Source organism: Indicator indicator, chromosome 27 (assembly GCF_027791375.1).
Source record: "Indicator indicator isolate 239-I01 chromosome 27, UM_Iind_1.1, whole genome shotgun sequence".
Taxonomy (NCBI): Eukaryota; Metazoa; Chordata; class Aves; order Piciformes; family Indicatoridae; genus Indicator; species Indicator indicator.
The window spans coordinates 10,296,323-10,323,959 of record NC_072036.1 but is presented as its reverse complement, the minus strand read 5'-3'; the positions used below and the strand labels follow the sequence as shown (position 1 = coordinate 10,323,959).

General features: G+C 45.3%; 2 protein-coding genes across 2 annotated transcripts; both read right to left on the bottom strand.

Moving 5' to 3' along the window:
* Positions 1-1,709: 1,709 nt before the first annotated feature.
* Positions 1,710-13,391, bottom strand: CD164 (CD164 molecule). The gene is made up of 6 exons (XM_054393032.1): positions 13,289-13,391; positions 10,221-10,295; positions 8,811-8,879; positions 6,741-6,872; positions 5,709-5,789; positions 1,710-4,745 (listed from the first exon to the last, which is right to left on the bottom strand). Exons 1-6 carry the CDS (start codon positions 13,389-13,391, stop codon positions 4,594-4,596), a joined length of 612 nt encoding a protein of 203 aa, XP_054249007.1. The 3' UTR covers positions 1,710-4,593.
* Positions 13,392-18,261: 4,870 nt separating this feature from the next.
* PPIL6 (peptidylprolyl isomerase like 6) lies at positions 18,262-27,240 on the bottom strand. Its single transcript, XM_054393031.1, has 8 exons — positions 27,172-27,240; positions 25,432-25,527; positions 24,831-25,019; positions 23,505-23,567; positions 22,888-23,035; positions 21,512-21,568; positions 19,809-19,944; positions 18,262-18,373 (listed from the first exon to the last, which is right to left on the bottom strand). Exons 1-8 carry the CDS (start codon positions 27,238-27,240, stop codon positions 18,262-18,264), a joined length of 870 nt encoding a protein of 289 aa, XP_054249006.1.
* Positions 27,241-27,637: the final 397 nt, after the last annotated feature.

Sequence of the window (27,637 nt, the reverse complement as noted above, 5' to 3'; positions counted from 1 at the left end):
CACTAACTAGAAGAAAACACACACACAAAAAACCCCAACATCAATTTATCTGTACTTGTGTTGCATGGGAAAAAAAAAAAAAGTTTTTATAGCCCAGCCAATAACAGACTCAGAGTAGTCTTTCAGAGATGTGTCAAATTGTACTGCAGCTCTTGAGTTAGAATACCACCCTGTGTGCCTTTTAGCATCATCCCTATCCCTGGCTGCCTGTGAACATGACTAATCAAATGGCTCAACACTGTTTAAAATAACTCAGACCCAGAATTAAATTCAGGCAACCCTTAACAGCATTGCATTGGTTAAACACCGAGTGAAGGAATTCTTCTGTTAGCAATGCTGCAGTGTTTAAAGACAGAGGATTCCTAGAGTAAGACTGACATCCTCCCCCACTACTGAAGCAAGCCCTCCTTCACTTCAGCTTGCTGCTAAACCAAAACAAGTCACAATATACCCAGAATGCCATGGAATCAGTTACCAAGTAACAGGAGTTCTTTTTAAGGTACACCCTAAATGAATGACAAGGTGCCTGGTAACAATGCAAGGTCAGCTGTCACTGGAGAAGCCACCAAATGTGACATTCCAGGAATCAGATACCAATTTGGAAGTAGAACAATGGCAGCATTTACATGCCAGTGCAACAGTAAAAAGGGTTGTCTCAGGCTAATTACAGCTTCTTGGTAAAGTACTTCTTCAAGAATTACTCAATGAAGCAAAATTCAAAGGTCCTTTTTGAATGAATGCTGTACCTGCAGGAGGCCACCCTCAAAGGACAGCAGCTACACAAGGCTGCTACTATAGGGATAAAAAATTGTGCACAGGCTTTCCATGCTGCATTGCAACAAACACTGAATTCAGGTTTGGACTGCGTGCAGTAAATGGATGCTGCTTTTCTGGAAGGCACAGCAATTTTAAGCACTTCAGGAAGCTTTAGGTTTCCTCCATTTCCATTCTACAGCCTTTCCAGAAACATTACTAAAGGTTCTGCAGTTTCCTGTAATGAGGCTGAGTTATGCCAGTACAACCTAGTGACACATTGACACATCCCTCACTACCCACAGAATCATCCCTGCCAGGTCACGATGTGACACTAAGGTTGCTTCACTCAGGGCTGATGCAACGACTGAACCACACCCCCTCTGTTCTCTGGTTCAAGCACTGCCTAGCAAATAATCCTCCTATTTCTCATGCAGCCAGGAAAGCCTCTGAGCAATACCTTTTTTATCCAAGACCTTAGTGTGAAAAGATGCTTCAGTGTGGGGGTTATTGACAGCCTTCCTGGAACCACAGACTGCAGTCCCTCTTTCACCTTCCAGGCTGCCATCAGCATTGCAAGCTTCTCTTTGCCATTGGAAAGAGAAGCACTAAAGCCTTACAGGTTGCTGCAACTGGAACACTCACTAAATGCCTTCCTCCTCTTTGGCTTTAAGAGGAGAACAGGGTTAAACTAACATGGAAAACATGACCTAAATGAGAATTCTTCTGGAGGAGATTCTAAACCAGAATCAGTATTGTTGCACATACCACATGCAAAGTTAATACTGTGTTTAGGAGAGCTACCTTAACTCAACTCTTCACCTTTCACTGTCCTTCTTCCCTGGGTGCTCTAGCTCCTGTGGAAAACAGCTCTTATCTCCAAGAAGTCAGCAGAAAGTCACCGCTGGGATTGCTCACATTAAAGAAAACTTAAAAGTAAAATTCCATCCAACAGATTTTATTTATCAATTTGGTTTTGCGATTACAACTGTTTCAGTTTTCTTCCACTGAAGACAAAATACAAACTTTTACAGCAATGCTTGCAGAGAACATTCATAAGATAACAGCTCCATATTTGCACAAAGTGGCTTCAAGAAAAAGCCAGGTAACCTTGAGTCACTACAGCTCAGTGCCTGAAACTGATTTAAGGGCAAATACAAACTACAAATCTATGAGCTACCTTCCACTTCAAAACACAAGGCCAAGAAAAACTGCAAGTTGTTACTTCAGGTTTGGATTTGTTGTTTTGCTAGTACGCAGTACAGATCAGCTGAAACTGCCGTTTCAAAGGAGTAATCAATTTCTACAGTGAGGCAGCCAAGCACATGGTGAAGATGTATAACCCAGCCTCCCCTCCTCCCAAACAACTGAAAGGGAAACAATCCAAGCCACAACTCTGTAAACTGTGGACTGTATGTTTTTGGCAAGGCTAAGGAGCAAGCAGTGCATAGTGCAGGCCTTCCAGGGCAGAACTGAATTGACAGAGTATAAGCTTGAGTTTTTCAGGTTGGCATCTGTATGTGTCAGAGATCCTGGGTTTCCTAGAGTCTTGGGAAGTAGCAATTGCTGGCACCAAGAAAAATTCAGTAACTAAGGCAAGGTGTTATCTCTTCTACCCTTTCAAACAAAATCTGAGGCAAAAGATTAAGCAACTTTAAGGCACTTCAAACATATTTTTTTTTTTCTTAGTTTGCTTTACCAGTATACTTTATCAGCAACCTAAATGAGGACCAGCACAGCTCATGAATAAGCATTTTAGCAACATTTTACAGAGCAACAACTTTTCTGTGGCTATGTCTTCCATGCTGTGAAGTGTCTGTGAGTTTCCCAAAAGACAGCCCTTGGAGGCCAAAAAAAAAAAAATGACATACTAGGCATACAGTTTACTTTGCTGAGTCACGCTTTAGGAGAGCATTTTGCCCACTTCAAAGCACAGAATACAAGCTCATGGGTATCTTTTTAAACAAATAAATTTAAGAAAATAGCTGAGGGAAAGGACAGATTGAAGTGATTACACAGTAAGGCCAAGGATATAACATCTAACCCACACATATGCTTTTGCTGGAAACTGGCTGCTCACTCTGCCATGGTAATAAACCTGAGCTGATTGTCTTAAGTTCTGTTTAGAAAACCAAAAGCTAACGAACTGAAAGATACAGTACTGGTGAGTAACTTCTGTATTTTGCAGCCATTTGAGTCTCCTATGCAGCACAACAGAAACAATGCCATTCAAACTAGAAGAACACCAGAAAGCAACACTGAGCTTTAAGTCTCCAACTGAAGTGCACTTCCATTTGCTTCCTACCCAAGTTCCACCACCGTGACTGCCCGCTGCTTTGACACTATCATTTGGTATTGGGTGCCAAATTCCAGTTCAGTCAGAGCTAGCAAGACAGTACTACAGATTACCCTGAAATGGCTGATCAAGGGATAGCATTGAAAGCTACGGACTACGTGCTACACCCACCACTTGATTTCACCTCAACTTCCATTTCCCTGTGGGTTTATTTCTACAGGTGCTCAAGTCATTCTGCATGGGAGATGACGTACCTTTGATGCTCAGATGACATGGCTGATGCAACCAAGGGAAAAACAACTATTTGGCCAAACGGATTTTCTTAAGCAGATCACTGCAGGGTGCCATGCATCTGATGCCAGGAAGCAAGGAGGGGAAAGGAAAACAGGTGTAGCCCTGGCAGCCCCAGAACTACAGCAATTCTGACTAGGATGAATCAGCAGATCTGCTGAACCACCCTTAACTGCTCCTTCAGCAGGTAAAAAAACCCAACAACCGAGACCCTGAAATTAATTGCAATGAGTTTAAAAACCATCTGAGTAAGAAAGACTTCAGGCTTTTCTAAACACCAATATTTCAAGTATAAATCTAAGTTGTTGCCTTTTTAGACAGGGTGTGAACTGAATTTTATCACTATTTTTATGGTTGGTCTTTGTAGGTCACAACAGAAAAAGTAAACAACTTAAAGCTTCTCTTTGTAGCTCAGCATTACTGTACCATGCTCCCTCACCCTCAAACAAGGTCAACAAGGGACAATTATTTAGTGTAAAAAGTTTTTAAATTGGAATGCTCAAGTCACATGTATTCCATTCTCCTACACAAAGTTAGTATTTAATAGTCTTATTTATCTGAGATGGGTGGGACACTTCTGCAGCCTACTGAATTTTAGTCTTTTTAAGGCACTAATCTTCATTTCCCCTTTAGAAGGATTATCCCTACATCCCCTTTCCACCCTCAACATTAACTGGAAAGGGTAGAGGAGTTCTGTTTGGAATGCAGTATTTTAACAGGCAACCTTTATTCTCATGTAAAAACAACTATGGATTATGTTATTCTTTTAAGATACTATCTGCTACAATTTTGTTCACCTTTCTAGCACAGCCATAAACTAGCACAAATGGTATTTCGCTCCCTGAAGTCAGTCACCAATAACTCACATTTTGATAAAAGTGAAAGGATACTGTATCAAATGTTGATTAGCCATCACAATAAGTCATCATGAGATTGTCTGCTCAAGACAGTGTTGCTACTGAATCATCTCTGAACATCTACATTTGGCATATCAAAAAAAAAGTCCCACAGCAGCAGCCACTAAAGGAAAATAAGACAGCCATTAGAACCCATGCAGCGTATTGCAAGTAATCCTGTTGAAGAAATTCATATCACCTCTTGCCAAGTATAAGGTTGCAAAAATATTCTTTGAAAGTCTTCTTTTATAGATTTAAAGGATATTACGAACTGCTGTCTTCCATGAGCAACAGAAAATATTTTGGTTCAGTGAACTACAGGTGTTGAGCTACTAGTCCTTGGGAAAGTGGCAAGTCCTAAAGCGTGTGGTAGTTTCGGTCTTTCGACTTGCAGAATTTGTACAGGAAGAAAACAACAGCCTGCAGACCCAGGACAAGGACAATTCCACCTATGAAACTTGCAGCATCGAAGGTAGACTTGCGTGAAGAAGGTGCAGGAGTCACAGTACCTGTTAAACACCACATCAGTTTGAGTGCACAACGCTCACAATTGTTTTACTGATGTTACTGTTGGCTTCCTTGTATTAAGATTACTCTAAACATCCAAACACCAACAACAAAACAAAAAAAAATTCAAAATTAAAGATATGCCAGCAGTTGTGTTTAGATTATTGATACTAAAATTGATTAAATCCTGTTTATACAAGGCTAGAGCTAGTTACAGCCAAACTGCTCTGGACCTCAATACTGAGTAAGTCCCAGCTGGACTTTATTCATACTTCAAAAAGCCAAAGCTTTCCCAATTTACATAGAAGTATCTTACTGGCACACTTGCATTCAAAACACATTTTCTAATCTCTGCTGCTTACTCCAATTTTATTTATTTTTTTGCTTAAATTCAGTTTAAATTGTCTTCCACCTACTGTACTTTACCCCAAACATTAAAGGAATCAGCTGGAGCACAGCATGTGAATCTGTGAGTAACAGCCAGCTGCTGATGGCTAGTTGTAAAGAGCTTTACTTCATGAGAGCTTTCCATGAAACAGCAGTCAGGACTGATGCTGAAATAAAGTAATTCAGTTTTTTCCCATTACTTAGCTCAGTTTGATGTTTTTTAATAGGTATCCCATTTTCACTGCAAGTGAAAAACACAAAAATAGCATCCCCCAAAACACAGGTAACAAGTTACTTCCAGACAGCCTGTTAAAGACAGCCAGCTGATTTCATTTCACCAACATGCTTCTCATGTTTATTATCTTACCAATTAGCTGTTTCTCATGGCATTAACTTGCTACATACAAACACCACCTCGGTAAAATCAGATGTGCCATGAAGTTAGAAGTGACAGTAGCAAGTATACCAATTCTACTTTAATGTTTTCACTTGCTAGGGAGTCTTTTGAAGGAATGCTTTAAAAGCAACACTGATTTCCCAGTATTTCATGCTTTAATTATGCTAGTAGTAAGAGTTACCTGGAATAGTGGGTGTTGTGGTAGCTGAAGGAATGGCAGTTGTAGATAGAGGAGCATGCGTGGTTGCATTGGTGACGTTAGCTGTTTGAGAGAAGACAGGAAGTGCACACCATAAACTTCAAGAGCTGAAGTTCTTACTTAAATGATTTGTCTTGTTTTTTCTGAACAAGGCTAAGCTTTGACCTCACACTGCACCCCACAGAATTTAGATGTTCAGCTGCATGGCATTCAGCCAAGTTTCTGCAATAAAGATTTTTTTTCCAAACTTGCGTATCATTGTTACCCAAATATTTCAAGGTTCTCCACAGATCAGACAGTGATTCTTTGTTCAGACAAAACCACTTTTCTTTCAAGCACTGATATAAATGCTGGTATTGACCAAGAATCAGGACACCTGCTTCCAGACAATTGAGAATCTCCACCAACAAGGCAGAGGACTTTCAGTAACAGCCCTTAGAATCAGTTAGTATTCAGAGTACTAAAAGGAATCTCTAGACAGGATAGCGAAACTTCCTCTCTCTCCTCATCCCCAAAACACTAACTGTGAATGGCATCATTGAAATGAGCAAACACTTGCCTGTAGCTCTTCCATTATCAAGCCAGAACACTGGGTCTCTGACAACCCCCTCCCCAGATCAGTGTTATTAAAAATTAATCAGTATTCCACTATGTGCCTAGGACAGATGCCAATCTTTGTAGGGTTACGCAAAGCTAAACACCACCTCATCAGGCTGTTCTGAGCCTAATTAGTACTAAGTTGTTACCTCCCAGCTTCCTTAAGTAGCAGATGCTTTTAAAGATGAGTTTCCCTTTTTCTTTTTTTCCCCTTAGTTATCTTAGAAAGAAACATTTTCTCTGTTAGAGATTTTTACAATCCACTTCTTCCAAACCTTGGGACTATTTATTCTTCCCTACATCAGATGTTTAGTAGTTGTGCCACTAGTGACCCTTGGGGGAAAAAACCTCTTGTCCTTTACTTTATTCACCAGTTCCTATTTGAGTGCCATTCTGTGTTCAGTGTTACTGTATTACCTATAGTAGTAAGGGCTGTGGTAGCAGGAGTAGCTGTGGTAGTATTGGAAGACGCAGTGGTACTGTTGGAAGGCAGTGTAGTAGCACTGGAGGGTGGTGTAGTAGCATTGGAAGCAGGAGCACTTGTAGGAGCTATGAAAGAATAAAGATTTATGTTAAATAAATTAATGACAGCACTGAACTAAAACCCCACAACAGCAGGTGTTTGAGTTTTAGGGAACTTACATAGCAGCAAGTTCTGTTGTACTTTTGGTTTGAAGTGACAAAGCAGCTGAATGTTCAATCCACCACACTAGCAGCAAAACTTGCACCAGTGAATGCATGAAAACCCTGCTCACAGGCAGCCCAACCAAGCCAGTGTCCAACTGGCAACTCAAGATTGCTCTAACAGGAACAGAAGGGAAAGAATCCCACTGTCCAAGCATGCAATGGGCATGCTTTACACAACAAGAAACCAGGTACTCAGTACTCTTCCCAACCTCACTGCCACCAAGATTGAACTCCACCTATCTAGCTGCAGCAGTATGGGGAGAATATCAAGACAGAGTCATTGGAAAGCTTAGCTAATGCTTTCTGAGAGCCATTGCTGGTGCTCTGAAAAACCACAACTGTGAAGCCTTTTGCAACTTACTGCATTCACTGAGTTAATCACATGTGGACAGCTTATCTAAACTGCTGCTTAATCATACACTGATGCATCAGCGAGCCTCCTACTGAAACTTCATGATGTCCAGAAGTCTTTAAGGCTCAGGGTCATTTAAATGTGGTTATTTACATCTTGAAACAATTCAGCACGGCAGGAAACCAGAGCCCACTGTTTCTACAGATAGGCTGAATAGATCAGAATCTACATTCTCTCAGATCTCACTTGCATCAAGTTAGTTTAGGGCCACCTTAATGTTTTGGGTTGTTTTGGTTTTTGTTTTTTTTTTTCCCCCCATGTCAACCTCTGAACATAGTGCTGAGCCATGACACTGTAAGAGCTGCTAAAGTATACATGTTCCTCTTGCAGCAGCAGAGATCTTCTATTAAAGGTGACAATTAAGTGTCCTTGGACATGTAGAAGCTCAAACTACAACCTGATAAAGTCTCTACAAGTTTAACAGAGACTGCAGAAATTTTGCTCTTAGATACAGAGCAAAGCACTGTAACAGCATGCTCTTCTTGGAAGCAGTGAAAAATGGTACTTTAAATGTTCCTGATTAAAAGGTGACTGCTACAATTTTACAACAGAAGTCCAAGTTAAATGGAATTACTTCTGCCTGGCTGCCACGACAACACAGGCCTTTGCAGCATGGAAGCTTCATTCCTATTGGTGTGAGGCAGCCCTGTTAGCAGCACTGTTGAACTCATCTAGATAAAAGTATTAAGAATTTTCATTTGCTGTTCTAGATTTTTAAACCAGAAAATACCATTTTGAAGTCCATTTCTTGTCAGCTTTCAGAAAAAGTAAACTTTAAAAAAAAAAAAAAAAACTTAAAACTTCAATTTCACACAAAAGTAAAATAGAAGATGCAATCTAAATTGTTCATATCCTGCAAATCTGCTTTGCACAGCAAGCACAAATTAATGAAAAGACTTTAGCAGATGTGCCACTGAGCATGTTCCTAGCATGAGGGATTTACATTATGCAGTTCTATGACCCAAACCCTGTACTTCAGGACTGCATGAAGAGCTGTACTAGTTAATTAAAATTGGAAAGTTCCTAAGTTTATCCTCTTTGCTGCATCTCAGATGAAGCAGTTGAAACTTTTGTTGAATATGAAGCTTACTGCCTTGAGGATGCTGAAGAGTTCCTTAGTATAGGCTGTATACAATAGGTTTCTTAGATGAAAATGGATGTTTCCAAGGCAGTAACCAGAGACATGTGTCTAGTAAAATATCTCAGGTTTCCTGGAACAGCAACAATGAAATTGTGTATTTTAGTATCACAGATCACAGGTTTAAGCTGGAAGCAAAGGGCTTATTTACATACTTGTATGTGCTCATGTAAACTGCAAAAGCTATATTAACAAAGGTAAACAGTTAACTCCATCAAACAACGGGAAAGCTGAGGATCAATATACTTACAAGAACACTGTTCTACAGCTGTACAGTTATGCTCCTCTGTTCCATTTACACACACCTCAGTAGTTTCAGCTGTCAGAAAAGAGACAAATATTTACAGCAGCAGAATTTGAAGTGTTTGAGACATTGTTCTTAAATACCAATAAACTGTTCATAGGACAAACTAATCATCTTCTAGCATTAAATCCACTTCAATAAGCAGAACTTTAGTATTATACTAATAATTAGATAAGCTTTAGTTTAGTATTTTCTTCCACTACAGTTACTCTGTAACTCAATTCAACACTTAGGCAATACTTATACATGGTTATGCATCATTTTGCATTAACAGTGTAACTTGACATTTTTTTCTCATAGACTGTAAAATTAGACAGTGTTTCAACTATTTGTGGCATTTTTTCAAGGGAAACATTTTGTGTTTCTATGGTAGCATCATAAAAAAACATCTTACTGTCTAAACTCCACATGCAAGCAAAATATAGTTCCAGCTTTTTAAACAGATCCTTGACCTTGAAATTGTTGAAGACATCAGTTTCTTATTCTCTGCCTGGAAACGTTTTTCCTCCTTTGACTCAAGATCTCAGCCTCTCCCTCAAAGAAGTAACACAGATCTCTTGGGTGTTTCCAGTCAGACAATGCATTCAGAATTCAGAAAAGGGCTTCTTGAAGGACACTCTTGCACTGGACAAGTTACATCCAAAACCCTTTTCATCAGTTCTGAAGCATCTTAGCTTACATAACCTTTCCCATCTTACATAACCTTCCTTGGCCATCTAAAATCAAGTGCTACAACAGCCAAGCCATTCTCTCTTACTTTTGTTTCCACCCTACATAAGAAATGTAAATAATCCACCTGAGGACTATTTATTCAATCTTTGTATGACCTTGTCAACAGCAACTTCAGCTCCTCCAGGACTGAGTACACTAGTGGTCACCTAAATGTAATTGCATCCAACTCTCCTGCACTGAGAAGGACACAGCTCTGAATGAGACCAGTTAACATTCCTTTAGCTCTGTTATGTTCCCTTTAGTGGACTGCAATTCCTGGTTTTAGGAATGCTACTAGCATGGGGATGTGCCTGCAAGTCAGAATTCACTCATGACTCCTTGACTGCAAATGCAAGTGACTACTTTGTAATAAAAATATTGCACCATCTGGAAAACATTAGCATAGTGACAGCACAGATTTAAATCAGAAGCCTTAAAAATCTGGGATTATTTTAACACTTTCAGCTGTCTCCACATAAGAGCTTGAAATGTTTAACAGACACAACTTAGGAGTTAGTGCTCCATCAGGTTATCAAGCAGAACAGTGTATTAGGGTAATGAACATTAATGCAGATGAAGTAGCTCTAGCTTGGTTTAAGGTTCTGCATGGCTCAGCAAAGTTCTGCACAGTGAACTCTTCCTTACATTCACATTTGATCCACTTGCAGCCTGTTCCATTTTGAATACATGATTTGCAGTCAGAAAAGTTTCCACAGATGCCTAAAAAAAAAAATAAATGCATTTAATTAGCACAAAATCACCACTGTTGAAAGAGCAGCTTCACCCACAGAAAAAAAAAACTCTTAGATCCATACCTTCCCATATGTACATCTCCTGGGTTAAGGCACAATCCTTCTCACTGCACTGTGACTGAAAGCTACAACTTAGGAATGCATTTGACAAGGCAAATACATTTCCCTCCAGACACTACTGATACTCCAAACCCAGACCCCATATCTACACAAAGATTTTGCCTCATGCAACCTCTGACTACTGTAACTGCAGGTAATAGAGGGTGTATTACTCTAGTACAGCTACCAAGGTCCACCAAATTAACTTTGCAGAATTCATTTCATTGAAACTTCAGGTGGCGAGGGCCTTGTTTCTTTTGGGTAATACAGCCAACTAGAAATAACTCTACAGTGAAGTAACTAAAGTATGAAAAATAAAGACAAGAACCTAGAAGACTTCATATACAAGTGCATATGAAGGAGAGCAGAAAGGAAATTAATCTACTTCTATCTTTATCACAGCAAGAGCCAGGGACCTAACCAGTCCAGTTGCTTTTTTAATGCCCATCTCAGTCAAACATCGTTGCCTTAAAACCACAGTGACAATACATCCACTATCTGGATCATACAGCATCTCCACCCAATCCACAATTTTACTGCAATAGTTTTAATTAAGACTTACTCATACAGCCATCATACTCTGAAAACCCACATACAACCCACAAGTCCTTATGCTACATACTCTCCAGCACATTTCACGTCATATCCACCTCCTTCAGGCACCTTTGGGTGACCTTTGACTTTTCTTTGCTCTGCTCCCTGGTGAAGGGAATGCTCCTATCCACTGATCTTTCTCAATCAGCATGGTAATTTGCATATCACAATAACAAATCCAATTATTTGAATTAAGCCCTAAACCACCTTGGCTTTTCTCCTGGTTATTGTAAGATCAAGCTAGAAATATCAGCACTATTTCTTCACTTTCAAGGAGTAGAACAAGATATGAAAGACCTTCGCAGCGCATCAGTACGGCAGAAACAAAATCTCTTCAAAAGCTCTACGACAGATTCTGGCTAACAGATTTCAAAAATGTAGTCATTTATTACTCTGGGTATACATCTAAAGAACGATTGCAGCATGCACATGCACTTTTAACAAACAAGCAACGGTCACTTCTGTAAATTCCTCACTGGTAAACAGAAATTTCAGTATTCTCCTATGTGGAGATAAGACAGTCAGTGCTGCCAGCCAATACCAGGTGCACTAGGACTTTTAGTTTACCTTCAAAACAAGCTTTCCCTGCCTAGCCTGGGGGAGGAGCAGATTGGCAAAAATAAAGGATCAGGAGATATTTTTAATCACAGTAACAGGCCTCAAGCATGAGCTGTTAACTCCAGAATCAGCAGCAGGGCGTCAGATGTTCTCTCAATGCTACTCCTGCTGTGAAAGGCTCTTTCTGTATACCAACCACAGAATCACCATGGTTGGAAAAATACCTTTGAAATCACCAAGTCAAATCATTACCTAACTCTACACCACATTCTTGAGCACTGTATCTAGACAGCTTTTAAACACAACCATCAATGGCGATTCAAGCACTTCCCTGGGCAGACTGTTCCAATCTTTGACAACCAGGCTCCCCAGAGAGCTTGGGGAGTCTCCTTCTCTGGAGACTTTCACGACCAACCCAGATGAGTTCCTGTGTGACCCGCACTAGATCACACGGTCCTGCTCTGTCAGGGGGGTTGACTTGAAGATCTCCAGAGGTCCTTTTCAACCCCTAATCCTGTGATCCTTTTGGTACGGAAGTTTTTCCTAATGTCTAAACTAAACCTCCCCTGGTGTAACCTGATGCCATTTCGTGGCATAACAGCAAGCTCCCCACCTTCCCCCATCAAAGAGATGTCTACCCTTCAGTGAAAAAAAAACAACCCTGACTCTGGTACCACGAAATCAGGTCTTAAGCGCAGGCAAGCCCTTGTTTGCTCCCCAGATAAACCCGTCTGCTGTACTGGCACTCACACAGGGTAAATTCAGATTTTCCTCTTACACTTGAGGAAACCGGGAAACAGTAACTGAAGCCTGTCCTGCCGGACCAACACTGCCCTCTCCCGCTGCACCACAGAGGTTGTCCACCTCTGACTCCTAGCAGTGCTCAAGCAGTTCATGGTTTTCACAGGGTGCCCGTCCTCGGTGGTAGGTCTGCAGAGGAAATCTAGGACTGAAGCAGAGCTTACCGGACGGCTTCACGCTTAGCCGCGACCAGCGCCATAACGCAACGCGGCCAGGGAACTCACACTCGCAGAGAAACTTCTTCCCTTAGCTCTTCGGGGTATGCAGCGTTTTTTCTGGGTTTTGGCTATGTAAACGCTTTAGCAAACGGTTTACCGAGCCAGAAAGATCAGACAAACCCACAGGACGAATAAAGAGGCTAAGGTCTGGATAAGGAGCAATGGGTAGCAGTGCCAGACCCGCGATTCCACCTGTACTAAGTTTGCTAGAAACCAACGTGCCGTGTGTGCTTCAGCGGGCACAAAGCAGCTACCCACGAGTAGCCATTTGCTGTTGCGAAGGGGGCACTGGAGGCGGCGTTTTAAGCCATGCTAACGGATCTCACACCCAATGCACTCCACCGCGAAGCGAAGCACGAAAGCGAGACAAGACGGAGGCAGAGCGAAGCGGGCTAAAAGCTGTAGGCGGGCTGCGGCCAAGGCGCTAAGGGTGGCAACGCTGCTGCCGCACGGAAGCGGTCGAGCTGCGAGAAAGCAGGGCCGCTCCCCACCGCAGGCGGCCGACACCGCGAAGCTCCACACACACAAACATACTTCTCGCCCCGCCGGGCGAGACAGAGTAACGAGCGCAGACGGCCAGCCACCCGGCCTGGTTCGGAGCCCGCCTCGCTCCCCTCAACGCCGAACAACGGGCGGGGCGCGGGAGGGGGGAGGGGCTGCCCCGTCAGCAACTGTCCGTGGCGGCACTCACCAGCGGTCGCGGTGTCGTTATTCTCTGCGGCCAGCCCGCAAATGCAGGACAGGTAGAAGGTGACAGAGACGACGGTGAGGGAGAGCGCGAATACCCGACCCATAACGGCAGTGCAGCGAGCGGTCAGCACTCCCGCCCCTCAGCGCTTCCCTTCGCCCCGCTCTGCCGCGCGCGCACCCTCTCAGCGCTGCTGTCCCGCCTCCCGCTGTCACGTGAGCACCAGCGCCTCGATCTGGCCCCGCCTCTTCCCCCCCGGGCGGACCCGCTAGAGCCCTGGGGCCGGTGGCGTGGTTCCGCCCAGCCTCCTCCTCCTCCTCCTCCCCCCGCCCCCGTTTGGCGGGTAATGGAACGGTCCCCACCGCAGCGTGGCGTCACTTCCTCACGTGGCCCCCCGAGAGCGCTTCCCGCTCGCCACGCGCTCTCCCACTGCTTCCCCCTTTCCTCCCCACTTCCTCCCCGCGGTGGCCGCTCATTGGCTCTGGGGGTCGTGAGGGGCGGAGCGCGGGAGGGTGGCTGCGGCCATTGCTGTTCTCCGGAGCCCTGCGTGTGCGGAGTGTCGGTTGCGGGGCTGCTACCGAACGGCAGAGAACGAAACAGACTTCAGCAGAAACCAACCGCCTAGGGATGGCCAGGCACGGCCCGGCACCTCCTCTGGTCTTCCCTGACTTAGGGGTTCCCGGGCGCCAGCTGCTCGCCGCTGCTTAGCCGGATTCTGCCTCGCAGGCGTGCAGCCGTTCGTTTGAGCTGCTCTGACTTACCTCGAAGTTGCTGAGGGCAGGGCTGTTCCCACCGTGTTAACGTCCTTCTCACCACGTTTCAGGCACGGGTTCTTGTGCCTCTGCCACGTCCGGTACAGGTTGTTTTTTTGCGGTGGATTTCACTTGAAGAGTGATTGGCACTGGTGTGAGGTTCATCACTTCCCTCCTCTCTATTTTCTACCCTGAAAAAACGTAGAACACAATAGTACTTCAAGTAAATATTACTCAGAAGTAATTACATGAAGCTTAGCAGTCAGTGTGCAATATTTGCAAATGGGTGACTGCTCCAGTCTTTGCTAGTCTCACCACAGCTTGGAACTATAGAGGAAACACAGTAAAAATTGTAACCCTTACCTTCATTACTTTCTCGGTGCATGGTAGAGAGCACCTGGAGAAGGATGTTTGGTCATCCCATCACATATTGTGGTGGACTTGGTGCTGTTACATTTGTGGTTGGACTTGGGTCTGAAATGTTTTTTCCAAACTAAATGATTCTGTGATTCCCTTCTGACCCCTGGGGAGAGTTCCCCCTCTGTCTGTCATGTTGCCTATCTCTGTGTCCTTTGTTCTCCCCTAAGGCAGCTTGAATCAATGTGTATCATCAACAGTGGACTCTGCAAATAAAAATTTGTGTAAATCTGCCTCAACATTTTGTGCAATGCTAACACAGGCAAGTGTTGGGAAACCAAAACAAACATTCATGCCTGCTTGTAATCAAGACCTGTAAAGCAAATTTTAGTATGACCCTGATGTGAGAAAGGTGTCCTCACAATGGAAAGGCACATGAAAGAGAAACATAATTGGGAAAATTCTCCTTGGTTTCTCTTAAGTGTTAGATGGACTTGGGCAGGAAAGAGGAGAGCACCAAATAAATCCCAGCTTGATCGTCCATTTTGCTTTTTTTCCTGGAGGTATTTTATTGCCAAGAGGCCAATACAAACTCAGAAACTACGTGTCATGACTGCAGTGTGTGCTGCAGAACTGTTGGGAATGCATCACTTGGGTGTAGAGCTTTCTGACAAGCTTCTGCACCGTCACCTGGGGAGGTGCCTCTGCTGGTGGACAGCATGGTTATGCTTTGCCTTCTTGCAAAGGAGCCTTAGAGAAAAATAAAAAAGGGCTGCAAAGAGAACAGCAGATAACCACTTTTGAAGTATAAACAGGAACCTGGTAGCTGCTGCAGTGAAATGACTAAACATGGTTTTGTTTGGTCTAAATGTCAGTGACACTTGAATTTAGTTCTGAAAAGTGATAAGGTGGCTGAAATCACACACTCCCTTTAAGTACCTTTTACTCTGCCTGTACTTTTTCCTAGAGTGTTAGTGTGAAATACTTCAGTTATTCCTGCAGTATGATTAAAGTGGTTTTTTAATGAGAATAAATAACTTTCACGTTCTTTATTAAATACTGTTCTTCTCTTTTAACTTTGAATGCTATGTCTGCAGAGATTTTTATATAATCAGCATCTCCCAACAGGAGACATGGGCTAGATTCACAGGATATCTTGTGGTTTCACTAGATGTGACATTATGTGAACTCAGGCTTTCCCCTTTTTTTGCAGTTCTTGTCAGTTATGATATTAAATACATTCTCAGCAGTTATCATAGTGTTTTATGAGGGATTGCAGTGGCAGTTCAATTGATGTGCTGGACACGCGAAGTGTGATGGTTGCTGCAGTTTGCAGGACTACATAGTAAAAATCTCTTTTTTGAGCAGGAAAACAAATAGGATATGTGTCAAGAGGTGAGTGATGAAAGACAAGGGTTAGGGTATAGATATAGGTGATGGATGTAGATATAGATGATATAGAGATAGATGATGGAGATAGATGATAGACATAGAGATAGAGATAGATTAGGTAGAGATAGATATAGATAGAGATTAGATAGAGATAGAGATAGAAATAAAAATTGTATAGACAGATATAGATGATAGAAATAGAGACAAAGAGGTAGATAGAAATAGAGACAAAGAGGTAGATAGAAATAGAGATTAGATCAAGATAGATATAGATAGATATAGAGATAGAGATTATCTAGAGAGATAGAAATAGAAATGAGAAAGAGCGATGTGTGTGTATCTATCTATCTAAATAAATAGATGTATAGATAGATGTAGATAGATATAGATATATATATATATGGAAAATTTGGGGTAAAATTAAGTACAAAATAAAACAGAACTAAAATTACCAGCAGGGCAAAAATGACAGCTAGAGCACACCTCCAAAAGTGAGTGACAACATGTCTGTCCTGTAATCCTGGGGGTGATGGGAATCCGAGTGAATGATAAATGTGGTTTGTCTGGGGGGTTTTGTTTTGTTTTTTTCTTGGAGTCAGCATCTTGGGACTTTGTTGTAGCACACAGTCAGCAGGATCATGGCAGCCTGGGTTGTTGTTGTTGGATTGAAAATAATCACATTCAGCACTCTGTTCATTTCTCATTGTGCTGTTATATACTTAGTGGTTAGTAAGGCATTCACTTCTGTTTTCAATCTATAAGGAATTCCAAGCACTGTGTTGCTAGAAATTTATTGAAAGCCCTTGGCAAAAATGAGTAAAACCTAAGGGTCTGCAGCTGTCCATTTCAGGGAAGCACATTTTAAATGCAGTAAGTTCCCAGGATTCTCAGATCAAGTGCTTGGTCAGATATGATAAGGAGGCTGTTAAGAGGCTCCAGAGGAGTGTACTGAAGTTTGGGGTGGCAGCAATAAATAAAACCAATTTAGTAGGCACCCTGAAGGGAAATTACACTTGTTTCAATTGGTAAACATTGGTTCTCATTTACAAATTGTCACTTCACTCTCAAATGTGTGTGAAGTGTCAGTACCTGGCGAGCACTTAACAAGGAAGATTCACCATCCCGAGAGCTTTTGGGGCATTCCACACCATTACATAATGATCCTGGTGCCGTTCACTGCCTTTGTAATCACTCAGAAACGGCTTTTTAGCAGACCCTGTGGCTTGAACCTGGACTTGCATGTGCTCTGGATGCTTGTGCACACCACTTCTCTGGTCTGGCTCTCTCAGAGGAGACAATGCATTGCTAGTGACTTGGTCAGAGATGTGAGTTACAGTAGAAAATGTGGCACAAAGCATCATTTTGGTTTGAGGTTAAGACAATTCTTCCTTGCCTGGTTCATTGCTCATCACCTTGGGCTCCTTAAGCATATCCAACATGCAGGCACTGAGAAGCAGGGCTGAAAGACAGACTTTTAGGTGACCTCCTTAATACTGGATGAAAGATTTTACCACATTTTTTTCCTGGCAGAGTGTCCTGTCGTGACCAATGCCTAAACAGTAATTGTGGTTTATTGAAGGATCAGTGTGCCTGAAATTCAAAACATTTCCTGGCTGTACTCTCCTCATTCTCCATCTGGTGTAATTTTAAACAGTCATCCCCTGCCCAGTCACCCTGTGCATGACACCCTGTGCTTCATACATCCAGCCATCATACTGGACTTTTGGCACAGGATCAGCTTTCTGATACTTGACATCATCAGGCAAATGCCTTGAGGGATCCTGAACACTGCCCATTGCCAGTTTGCATGAGTTTCTGGGCTCTGGCTGCTGCTCAGATCAGGTCATTTGGACTCAAAACACACACTGTGCTCTGGCTCAGTCCCTCATGGGAGCACTGGGGACACCAGCATACAGCTCCCTACAGAGCAGACCTGCCACAGGTGACCAAGCCAACAAGAAATTTAAAAACCTTAAAACCCAATTATTTGGTCATTTAGCATTGTCCTCTATTCCCTAAATAGCTAAAATGACCTTTTTTGACTTTAAAAATCCTTGCAAGAAATATTTTTTCCCCTCCTTTCCTCTGTATGCAGAATGGATCTGGTATTTGAGTTGGACAGGACTAACCTGGCAGGGCAGGTTGTGGTAGAGGCAGAATTTAGCTCTACCCTGTAGGTGTGCATCCTTCTATCCAACATGCTCTACCCATATGTGCCATCCCCACCTGTCACTATATCATTGTTACTAACACCATTTCCCATAAGCTGTAGACTGGCACTGAGATGTATTCACAAGCCTTTTTTTCAATCCTCCCATGAAAGTGTTTCTTAACAGCTTTTTTTAAGCCCAAAGAACATTTCTAAGCCACTGACACGTGCAGGAAGTGCTTTTTATTTTTGCCTTAAGTGAAAGCCATCGAGGTCTGGAAGCAGCTGAGTGGGAAATAGTTCTCTGCCTTCCAGCAGGCTGGTGATCAAGGCTCAAAGGTGCCACACTGAACAATCCTGCAGGCTACTGTGGGCCTTTCATTACATGTAGGTACATCTTCCAGTTTCTGGAGCACCTCTGTGCCCTCAATCAGTTGCCTGTGGGAGGGAGAAAGTGCACATATGATCAGAATCCATCTGGAGCCAGCTCTGCAGCCTCCAGCCTGTGCGGGGCCATAACAAATGCAGGCTCTGGTTTCCTACTGACAGGCTGCAGCCACTCTGCTCTCTAAAAAGTTGTTCTTCACAGTTCCATCAGTTCTTGGTTAAGCAGCCTGTGGCTGTCATTTTAGGAGAGGTGAGAATGCCCTGGCTTTGTGCAGCTACATCTGTTTAGAGAAATAAGCATCGTACCACGTGCCCCAGCTACCAGTGGCTGTTACCTCTGAGGAGAAAGAAGACAAGACCCATGCTGTCAGAAGTGACAGTATTAGAAGTGACTGCCTGAGATACATCTTTTGCTTCTTTCTTTCACAGTGCCAGTCTGGAAAGAGTCCAATGTTTTGCAGTGTTAGTGATTTTCAGCCTGTCCTGCTCCAGCAGTGTGGGGGCAGGAGCTGTGCCTCCTGCAGGCACCAGCATGGCGATGGATGCCAGCAGTGCTCTGGAAAGCTTCACACTGTATCCCACCCCATCCCATCCAGCACACTGGTACCAAGCAGGGAGGACTCTGCAGGCTGCCCTTGCACAGGTGGGGACATCAGAAGGACTGAGCAGAGCAGAGCTGGATGGTGCCCAGCTGTTCTCCTCATCTGCTGTGGCTGCGTTTTCCCACCTCAGATGAAACTCCTGCTCAGATTTAAGAGGGCCTGGCTACAAAACCATGGATCCTGCACCTTTCAGCTTACACAGAGCCAGTGGCAAGGCAGAAACTTGAGGTGGTCACTGCTGGTTATAAACATCCAGCCAGCAAACACTTTTGGTTTGCTCTCTGTAGCTTATAACAGTTTTGCTTTTTTCTTCCTTTCCAAGTGCTGCCTTTCTCCATGATGTGGTTACATGGAAGCTGCCCCATGAATTTCTCTCTCTCTGGTAATATTTTGCTCTCTTACAAACTGCTCAGAACAATAATCTTCCCTATTACCCTCCTGAAAAACCTAAAGGTCTTAACAGGGTCACCCCCATAAATGAACCTACTGATAATAACCCCCCAGCATGCATTTGCTGAGGTTGTTTCTTTCAGCTCATGAGGACAGAGCAGAGCCCAGGGGCTTTGCCCAACACTCCCTTGTCCTTCAGGGCCCACCTTTGGCTAACACCAAGCTATGTTGGCATGGATTTGTAGTCTTCATCCTGGAGAGGCCCCAGCAGCTTTGCCATGGGGTTTTCCATCTCGAGCAAGCCAGGCCAGGGCAGAGAAAGGAGGGATGGAAAGGTGCTTCAGAGCTGACTTAGCTATCCTGCCACTGGCCAGAGGCATCCACGTTGCAGCTGCCACAGGGATTTTTGGCTGCTTCCTCCTGGTCAGCAGTGCCCTGCAGGGTCAGGGAGAGCTCCCAGGCAGTGCAGTGGCAGCAAGCCTGTGTGTACCTACCCAAAGGCCACGTATCTTCTGTCCAGGTAGGGGGCTGGCTGGAAGGTGATGTAGAACTGTGAGCTGTTGCTGTGACGGCCCTGGTTGGCCATGCCCAGGACACCTCTGCCCTTGTGACTGATGGCGAAGCTTTCATCTAGGGAAAGAGCCTGGGGGTGAAAGGCTGCAGTTGTGCTGTTCCCTTTGCTGCTCTTCACCATGCAGCTCCCTTTTCCCAGCTCCCACAAGCTCCTTTCCTTCTTCCCCCCTCTCCCTTTCCCTTCTCCTTTTCCCCTAAGGCTCTTCATGTGAGCTCAATCCTGGTTTGAATCATCATCATGGAATCACAGAATGGCTTAGATTGGAAGGGACCTCAGAGACCATCTGCTGCAACCTCCCTGCCATGGGCAGGGACACCTCTCAGCTAGACTCAGCTGCTCAAGTCCTTGCTTCCTAGAAAGAACTTCCTACGACTGCCTGGTGCTGAAGCCAGTAAAGAAGCTAATGAAAAAACATCCTGCTGAAAAACTGCCTGAAAGGAGGTTGTGGTGAGGTGGGTGTTGGCCTCTTCTCCCAAGGAACTACCAATAGGACCAAGGGAAATGGCTTCAACCTGTGCCAGGGGAGGTTTAGGTTGGGTATTAGGAAAAATGTCTTTACTGAAAGAGTGGTCAAGCATTGGAACAGGCTGCCCAGGGAGGTGGTGGAGTCCCCATCCCTGCAGGTGTTCAAAAGCCACGTGGACATGGCACCTGGGGACATGGTTTAGTGGCCACGTAGGGTCGATGGGTGGACAAGATGATCTTAGAGGCCTTCTCCAGCTGAAACAATTCTGTGATTCTATCCTGGGAAAGAAGGTATTGAGCTATACTTGCCAGTCCTGATCTCACTGTTGGCTGCTGCCCAGCCTGCTCAAATGTCACCTCCTTTGTGCCATTGGCAGTGGGGGAGCTTTTATATAAGGAAACATAAATCGGGCTCAAAAGTGCTTTAACTGTCATAACCCCTCCTTATGGGTAACATTTAACCTAGCCAGAAGATCCCAAGCATCTCCATCAATTAATGGGTTGTTCTTCTTAAGTATTGCAACTGATAATGTTGCTTTTCTGTGATGTTGTATTACTTTATGCCAGTATGAGGGAACATTTTTTGGTGGTTGCTGTTAAATTTAGCTCACATTTGTCATTTCTGGGCTTTCACAGTTGTAGGTGAGATTCAGAAGCAGCTCCCCTCATGTCCACAGAGTCACAGCTGCTGGTAGCAACACCTGCAGTGTCCCCAAGCCTGAAAAGCTGACTGAGGTTCAGGCAACTTTGTGTTAAAGCTGAGTTCCTTCCTGTTTTGAATGCATTTCTCAAAGTGGTATGGGGCGTCTGGAGAGCTGTAGCTAAGCCACTTCTGCATTTCTAAGGTCCTGTCCACAAAGGTTCAAAGTTTGAATTAGGTGACCATCAGCCCCTCCTTTGGACAGAGAGAAGGGGCTGGTGGAGCTGAGCCTCAGGCAGGGGACATCAGAGGAGGGAGATAACAGATCAAAAAGTGTCCTCACTGAAGCAGTCTGCTCCTGCTAATACAAGCAGATAACTCTGACTGAGAAGCAAACCCTTTTGCTTTAGGGAGATGTAAGGAAATTCCCAGGTCATTCTGTGACTAAGATCAGATCAACAACTTGATCTTTTGTGGAAATTTGCCACTTGTGCAGGAAGATAGCTGAGGGAACATACCTTCAAAGGTGGGGCCAAAAATTGACTCTCCTCCACCTCCCTTTCCAGTTACGATGTCTGCAGGGTAGATCAAAGTAACCATCAGAGACCAGGCTTATCACAGCTGGTATCAGGGGTTATCAGGGAGCAGCTCAGCTGAGCTCAGAGGTGTAGAGTGGGGAAGAACTGCATCCCCCTCTCTGGTCTGTTACTGACATTTGAGCAGACCTTGGGGAAGAGCTCTGCTTCCATCCCAGGAGAGTCTCTCTATGGAGAGCTATTTCACATGGTGTGTTTAATCACTGCCCCTCTGAAGCTCCTGGGAGAGCTCCTGAGGGGTGCCCTGGAGAAGGGAGTCCCTCAGAGGGAGCAGGGTTAGAAGCAGGAAGGACAAAAATGCAGCTGTGGTTTTATGGTGAGGTAAGACTTATCTGAGAAGAGAGGTTTGGTGAGAGAGAAATTCCTGTTGAAGCAGATTTCTGATGGGTGAGGCACTACAGAAAACTGGTTTTATTTTATATTTTATATATTTTTTTTAAATGAAGTCTGGTTTAGTTACTGTTATATAAACTTCTTTCGAAACTTCTATTTAGTTACTTTTTGAACATTGTCTTATGTTGGTTATGCTTAGTCCTCTACAGTGGAAGCCTGCAATTTTAGGTTGCTTTTATAGATACCTGCATGGTGATCCATGGAAAGGAGGAGCATCTTTAAAGTATAAAACTGAAAAGGGATGGAAGCACTCACATTTGGGGCAGGCAAGGCAAGAAACACGGGTAGGTAAGATGGATGAGAGATATAATGGAGATGGAGTAATAAAGGATATTGCTGAGGCACCTAAGTGCTGTCCCTGGGGCTGTGGGGCAAGCTGCAGGACCCATCGTTTGTGGGAGCTTTCTTGTCAGTGCCAAACTTCAGGCATGATGCTGGCACTCCAACAACTCACCAGCACCTTTGGAAGGGTTTTGACACTTGGCTCAATGCCTCTGTAAATTAATCTCTCCATAAAACAAGTGCTATGCTTCCCTATGGATATTCTTAGTGTTTTCATGGTTCCCATTAGTTTCCTAATGACTTAGCAGAGAACTTCAGGGAAAAGCATGATGCTTTCAATTAGTTTCCTGAATTCTTTGGAAAAGGCCTTGGATAATGAGAAGAAGAAATGACCCAAACTTCTCCTCTGTTTGGAAAGCAGGAGAGCTAAAAGAGCAACTGCTTTCTGCTTTGTAAAGAAATAACTAAATAAATATTGAGCCCTCGTCCTGCAGAGGTTTGCTTTGCCCTGCACTTCAGCTACATCTCCGTGGATGAAGGCTGCTCTTGTTCATGCAGATCATCCCACCCCCACGCTCCTGCTGTGACTGGGGTTTACTCAGGACCCCTGGATGGAGACACACCTCCTCCTTGGATCCACCAGCTCTTCAGCAGGCGATGGAAAACGGAGTCTTTGTAGGTGAGCTCTCGGCCGTCCCGGGGAGACTTCGCTCCTCCAGCGCACAGGGCACGGAAATTCTCACAGGTCCTGGGACACACATCAGAAAAGAGCTGCAGAAGAGGAGAAGAGGGAAACACAAGTGAAATTCCTGGCTGAGAACATGTGAAGGCAGCTGACAAGAAAGTTGGGAATTTACTTTTAACAAGGGCCTGTTGGGATAGGATGAGAGTGAATGGGCTGAAGCTTGAGGAGGGCAGATTTAGGCTGGAGATTAGGAGGAAATTCTTGACAGTGAAGGGTGGTGAGACACTGGAACAGGTTGCCCAGGTTGGTCATGCATGCCTCCTTCCTGGAGATGTTCAAGGACAGGTTGGATGAGGCCTTGAGCAACCTGGGGTAATGGGAGGTGTCTCTGCCCATGGCAGGGGGTTGGCACTGGATGATCTTTAAGGTCCCTTCCAATCCAAACCATCCTATGATGTCCCCTGGCCAGGTTTCTATCCTCCCTCCTTCAGCAGGTGGAACCACCACGCTGGGGATGCTTGTTCCTCACTTCTACTTTTCTCCTCTGTAACATACCTCAAACAGCAGCCTCCCAATGGGCTGTTCCTCGATGGCAATCTCCAGGTACACAAACACGTGCTGTTTAGAGCAGAAAAACAACTGCAGTGAGGGAAAGGCTCACTCTCCACACTCTGCTGCCTTCCCAACACAGGCCAGGGTCCAGCTGCTCCATGCTGAGGTCTCATTCATTTTCTGAGGTCTCAGCAAACATCCATGGGGTTGTCACTGCACAACAGCATTAAAAAAAAAAGAGTGGAAGATGTTTCACTTTATTCTGGGCAGAAATAATCCCAACAGTGTGTTAAAAGCAAACTCCCAGGCTCCTTCATCTTCTCATCTTTTTTTCTTCTTCATTTCCATGCCCTTTGCAGCCCATGCAACGCAGGCAGGTATAAAGGAACCCAGGGGAATAAATGAATCCAGAGGAATAAAGGGATCCAGAGGAATAAAGGGATCCAGAGGAATAAAGGGATCCAGAGGAATCAATGGATCCAGAGGAGTCAATGGATCTAGAGGAATAAAGGGATCCAGAGGAATCAATGGATCCAGAGGAATAAATAAATCCAGAGGAATGATGTCCATCCCACCCAAAGGGACATTCCTCCTCAGCCTCAGACATGCTTCCCAGCCAGCCTCAGATCTGTGTGCCATCACTGCTACATCCTCTATGGCAATCATTCTGGTATAACATTGTGTTTTTCCCTACTCTCAGTACCATGTCAGTGCCAACATCATCATGTTAGGAACAAGCTCTTTACCATGAGGGTGGTGGAACACTGCAACAGGTTGCCCAGGGAGGTGGTTGTGGCCCTGTCCCTGGAAATGTTCAAGGTCAGGCTCAGCAGGGCTCTGGGCAACCTGATCTAGTGGAGGATGTTCCTGCTGACTGCAGGGGGTTGGGTTGGATGACCTTTGGAGGTCCCTTCCAACCTAAGCCATTCTATGATACTATGACTGTGGAATTTTGGGGGGTTCCTGGCTGGGAAAGGAGAGGTTTGGCAGCTGGGCTCCTGGTCCCCAAGGGCTGGGCACGTTGGGGTTTTGGAGCAGCACAGCTGCAGCTCAGTCACAGTGTGCTTAGGTCAGACTGGTCAGCCCTGGGGCAGTTCATAGGTGTTGGGCACCCAGGCTGCTGTTTGTCCCTTCCTGGCTGTCAGAGGCACAGAGGCTCTGCTGTCCTGGTGATGCTGCCCATCAGCCTCTCCAGCCCCAGCTCTGGCCCCACCATCACAGGGCAGAAACCCAAAAAACCTGCCAGTGCTGTGCTTGCTCTGCTTCCTCCTGGTGGTACCTGCCCTTTCAGCAGGCCTTGTACTCCAGGTTTAAAACCATGCTACTTGCCTGGCTCTGTTTCAAGTAGTTGGTGTAGAATTCCCCAGCAGCTGCTTGGTGAAGTGTGCTGGGCTTGGTGTCCTGATAGTTCCACTCATGGGAAGACCACGAGAGCAGCTCCTTCTCATCCCCCAGCAGCTGGCCATCCATGAAGCACATCACTGAGGAGGTGTATGCCCACACCTCACCTCTCAGCTCCTGCATTTCAGAGGGACAACAAAGCCTCCAGGGATTATTCACACAGTCTGTGAAGAAGCAGCCCGTAATATCCACCACGGGTGAGGTGGCCTGGGGCATTTTTATGCCTTTCCTGCTTTTAAACCCACAAACCCTGTCCCTGAAAGAAATTGGGCAGCAGCTTTCAGTAAGGGGTGTGTGCCTTCAGGGTCTGGGATCTGCTGCTATGGGACATCATTGTGATGAGAGTCATCTGGGTGACACTTCAGGGGCAGCTCAGAGTGAATAAACAGGAAAAGCAGCTGGAGAGCCCCATCCCGTCTGAAGGGTCCCTCAAAACATTAACTAAACTGGGGTGGAAAAACTGATTGCCACAGTGTCTGGCACCAAGCTGGGAGCAGCTGCAGCCCTGGGAGCAGGACTCCTGAGTTACCCTCTTTTTCTTCTGCAGATATTCATGCCATGCAACTTCTACCAAAGGCTGTATCACAGGGTCTGCAAACTTGTGTGGAAACTTCAGCTTCAGAGCCTGTGTTTTCAAGGTAAGGAAAGAAAAATTGGTTACAAGCAGCTGAAGAGCCTCCCACACCCTATCCTGTCCTATCACAGCTTCTATTTCCCTCAGGAACTACACCACAGCCATGTTCTAATCCAGATATTGCTCTGCACCCCTTATATACCTCTGGAGTACTTCCCAGCACTTGCAGAAGTACCTCCAACTGCTCTAAATCCCTCTTTGTGGAAGTAGCTGGTGTCCTGGTTTTCTCTGAAAGGCTGCTCACAAATATTACTGAATTCTCCTGGTGCTCCCTCCACAACTCCTCTCCATGTGAGAGGGATGCAAGTGGTGAGAGATTCAAAGAAGCTACTGAGCATCATCAGCTGCATTTTCTGCATCAATTTTTGCATGCATGGGGAGTTGCAGCCCTCTGCTGACCCAGGAGATTTGGCCTAGGGCCTTGGGGCAAGTGAATGGCTGGGTGAAGGCTGCTAGATGAATATTTCCAGTCTCTGTTGCTTGTCCCATGAGCTCACCACTGTTTAGACATGGGACATTCCTGTCCATAGATTTAGCTTCAACTCCTTGTGGGCTGGGGGACACAAGTGCCACAAGAGGTGACTTAAAGTGCCCCAAGTTGGCCTGGAAGCCAAGAAAAGAAGCAAAGAAGTGACTTTCTGTTCAGCTCATGGCTCCTGTTGCTGTCATTGGGATGGTGGGTGGGGGAAAAGGGTGAAAAAAAAGGAAAAAAGCCAAGAGGCACAGCCCCAGCTCCTGGTTTGGTTTGTCCTTAGGGCTGCTGATAGATGGAAGAGCTTGGTGGGCTGTAGATAATGCTGAGGAACAAGCCTGGCAGAGGGGGGCTCACTGTGCCCCCCAAGGTGGGCTGCACACTGTGCATCTGCTGCACAGCTGAGCTGCTGGGGAGAGGTCCACCAACCTCCTGAGGGCTGCAGACTTTTGCTTTCTCATCTGTGCCAGCAGAGCTGCCTGAAGGGGCTTGTCACAAGCTGCTGAGCAAGTTGGGCAGCAGTGTGATGTGCAGGACATCTCAGCCAGCACTGCACAGCTGTGGCATATCTTAGAACTGTAGGAACAAGGAGATGAGGATGCTGTGTGGCAGACTCCCTGCCCTGAGCAGCTCTGAGCCAGGAGTCCTTGGTGCTAGTGCCTCTGCTTGCACCTGGCAGTGCCAAAGAAGAGCAGAAACTCAAAATCTTGATTATATTCTTAGAATCTTAGGATAGCAGGGGTTGGGGAGGACCTCTGGAGATCATCTGGTCCAACCCCTCTGCTAACACAGGTGCACCTAGATCGGGGTGCACAGGACTGTGTCCAGGCAGGTTTTGAAAGTCTCCAGAGAGGAGACTCCACAACCTCTCTGGGCAGCCTGATCCATTGCTCCAGCACCCTCCAAGGGAAGAATTTTCTCCTGAAGTTCAAGTGAAACCTGCTGTATTCTAGTTTGTACCCCTGCCCCTGGTCCTATCAGTGGCCACCACTGAGAAGAGCCCAGCCCCACCCTCATGACAGCCACCCTTCAGCTATTCATAGAAATAAGAATTCTTCCTAAGAGCCTTGCCAGGAGCAGGCAGTGCTCTGCTTGCTCACTTTCAGGCCATGCTGCTCCCCACAGCTCCCAACCCACCCTGGAGTTTGTAGCCCAGAGGTTACCTCTGCTGTGCACTTGGCTGCATGGAAAGCTGGGTCCTGGAGGAGCCCCACCACGGTCACCACCACCATCACCTGCCACAGCCTGTGGCACCCTGGCCACCACCAGCCTGAGTCTGTCAACAGAGCTCAGCTCCATGGCAACAGCAGACACCAACACACCTCCCTTGCATTTCTAAGCACTTCCCAAGCGGGTTTCAAACCCTGCCAGAGGGTGGGAAATGCTCTGATTCCTGTTCTCCCCTGAAGGAGGAAAGCAAAATGAGGTTAGGCAGAACTGTGTGGCAGAGCAGAGGACTGGAGCTCTTTCTGGAGCTCCTGAGAGATGCTGCCAGCATGGGATAGTTTAAATGAGAGAATGAAGGGTGGCTAATGGCAGACACCCAGCAAGAGGTAGGAATAGAAGAACAGGAGAGCAGCACTTCCCCATGACTCTGCCAGCCCCTGGTGAGCCTCTGCTCAAGGTGAC

Excerpts from the sequence above, each read along its gene's own strand:
- CD164 (XM_054393032.1), bottom strand. The coding sequence starts at position 13,391 with ATGGGTCGGGTATTCGCGCTCTCCCTCACCGTCGTCTCTGTCACCTTC. Across the intron at positions 5,790-6,740 it reads CACAGCCCTTACTACTATAG|CTAACGTCACCAATGCAACC; the intron begins GTAATACAGTAA and ends TCTCTCAAACAG. Across the intron at positions 4,746-5,708 it reads CACAACACCCACTATTCCAG|GTACTGTGACTCCTGCACCT; the intron begins GTAACTCTTACT and ends GGTGTTTAACAG.
- PPIL6 (XM_054393031.1), bottom strand. The coding sequence starts at position 27,240 with ATGGTGGTGGTGACCGTGGTGGGGCTCCTCCAGGACCCAGCTTTCCAT. Across the intron at positions 25,528-27,171 it reads CAGCCAAGTGCACAGCAGAG|GCTCTGAAGCTGAAGTTTCC; the intron begins GTAACCTCTGGG and ends TTGAAAACACAG. Across the intron at positions 23,036-23,504 it reads TTGGGAGGCTGCTGTTTGAG|CTCTTTTCTGATGTGTGTCC; the intron begins GTATGTTACAGA and ends CCTCTTCTGCAG.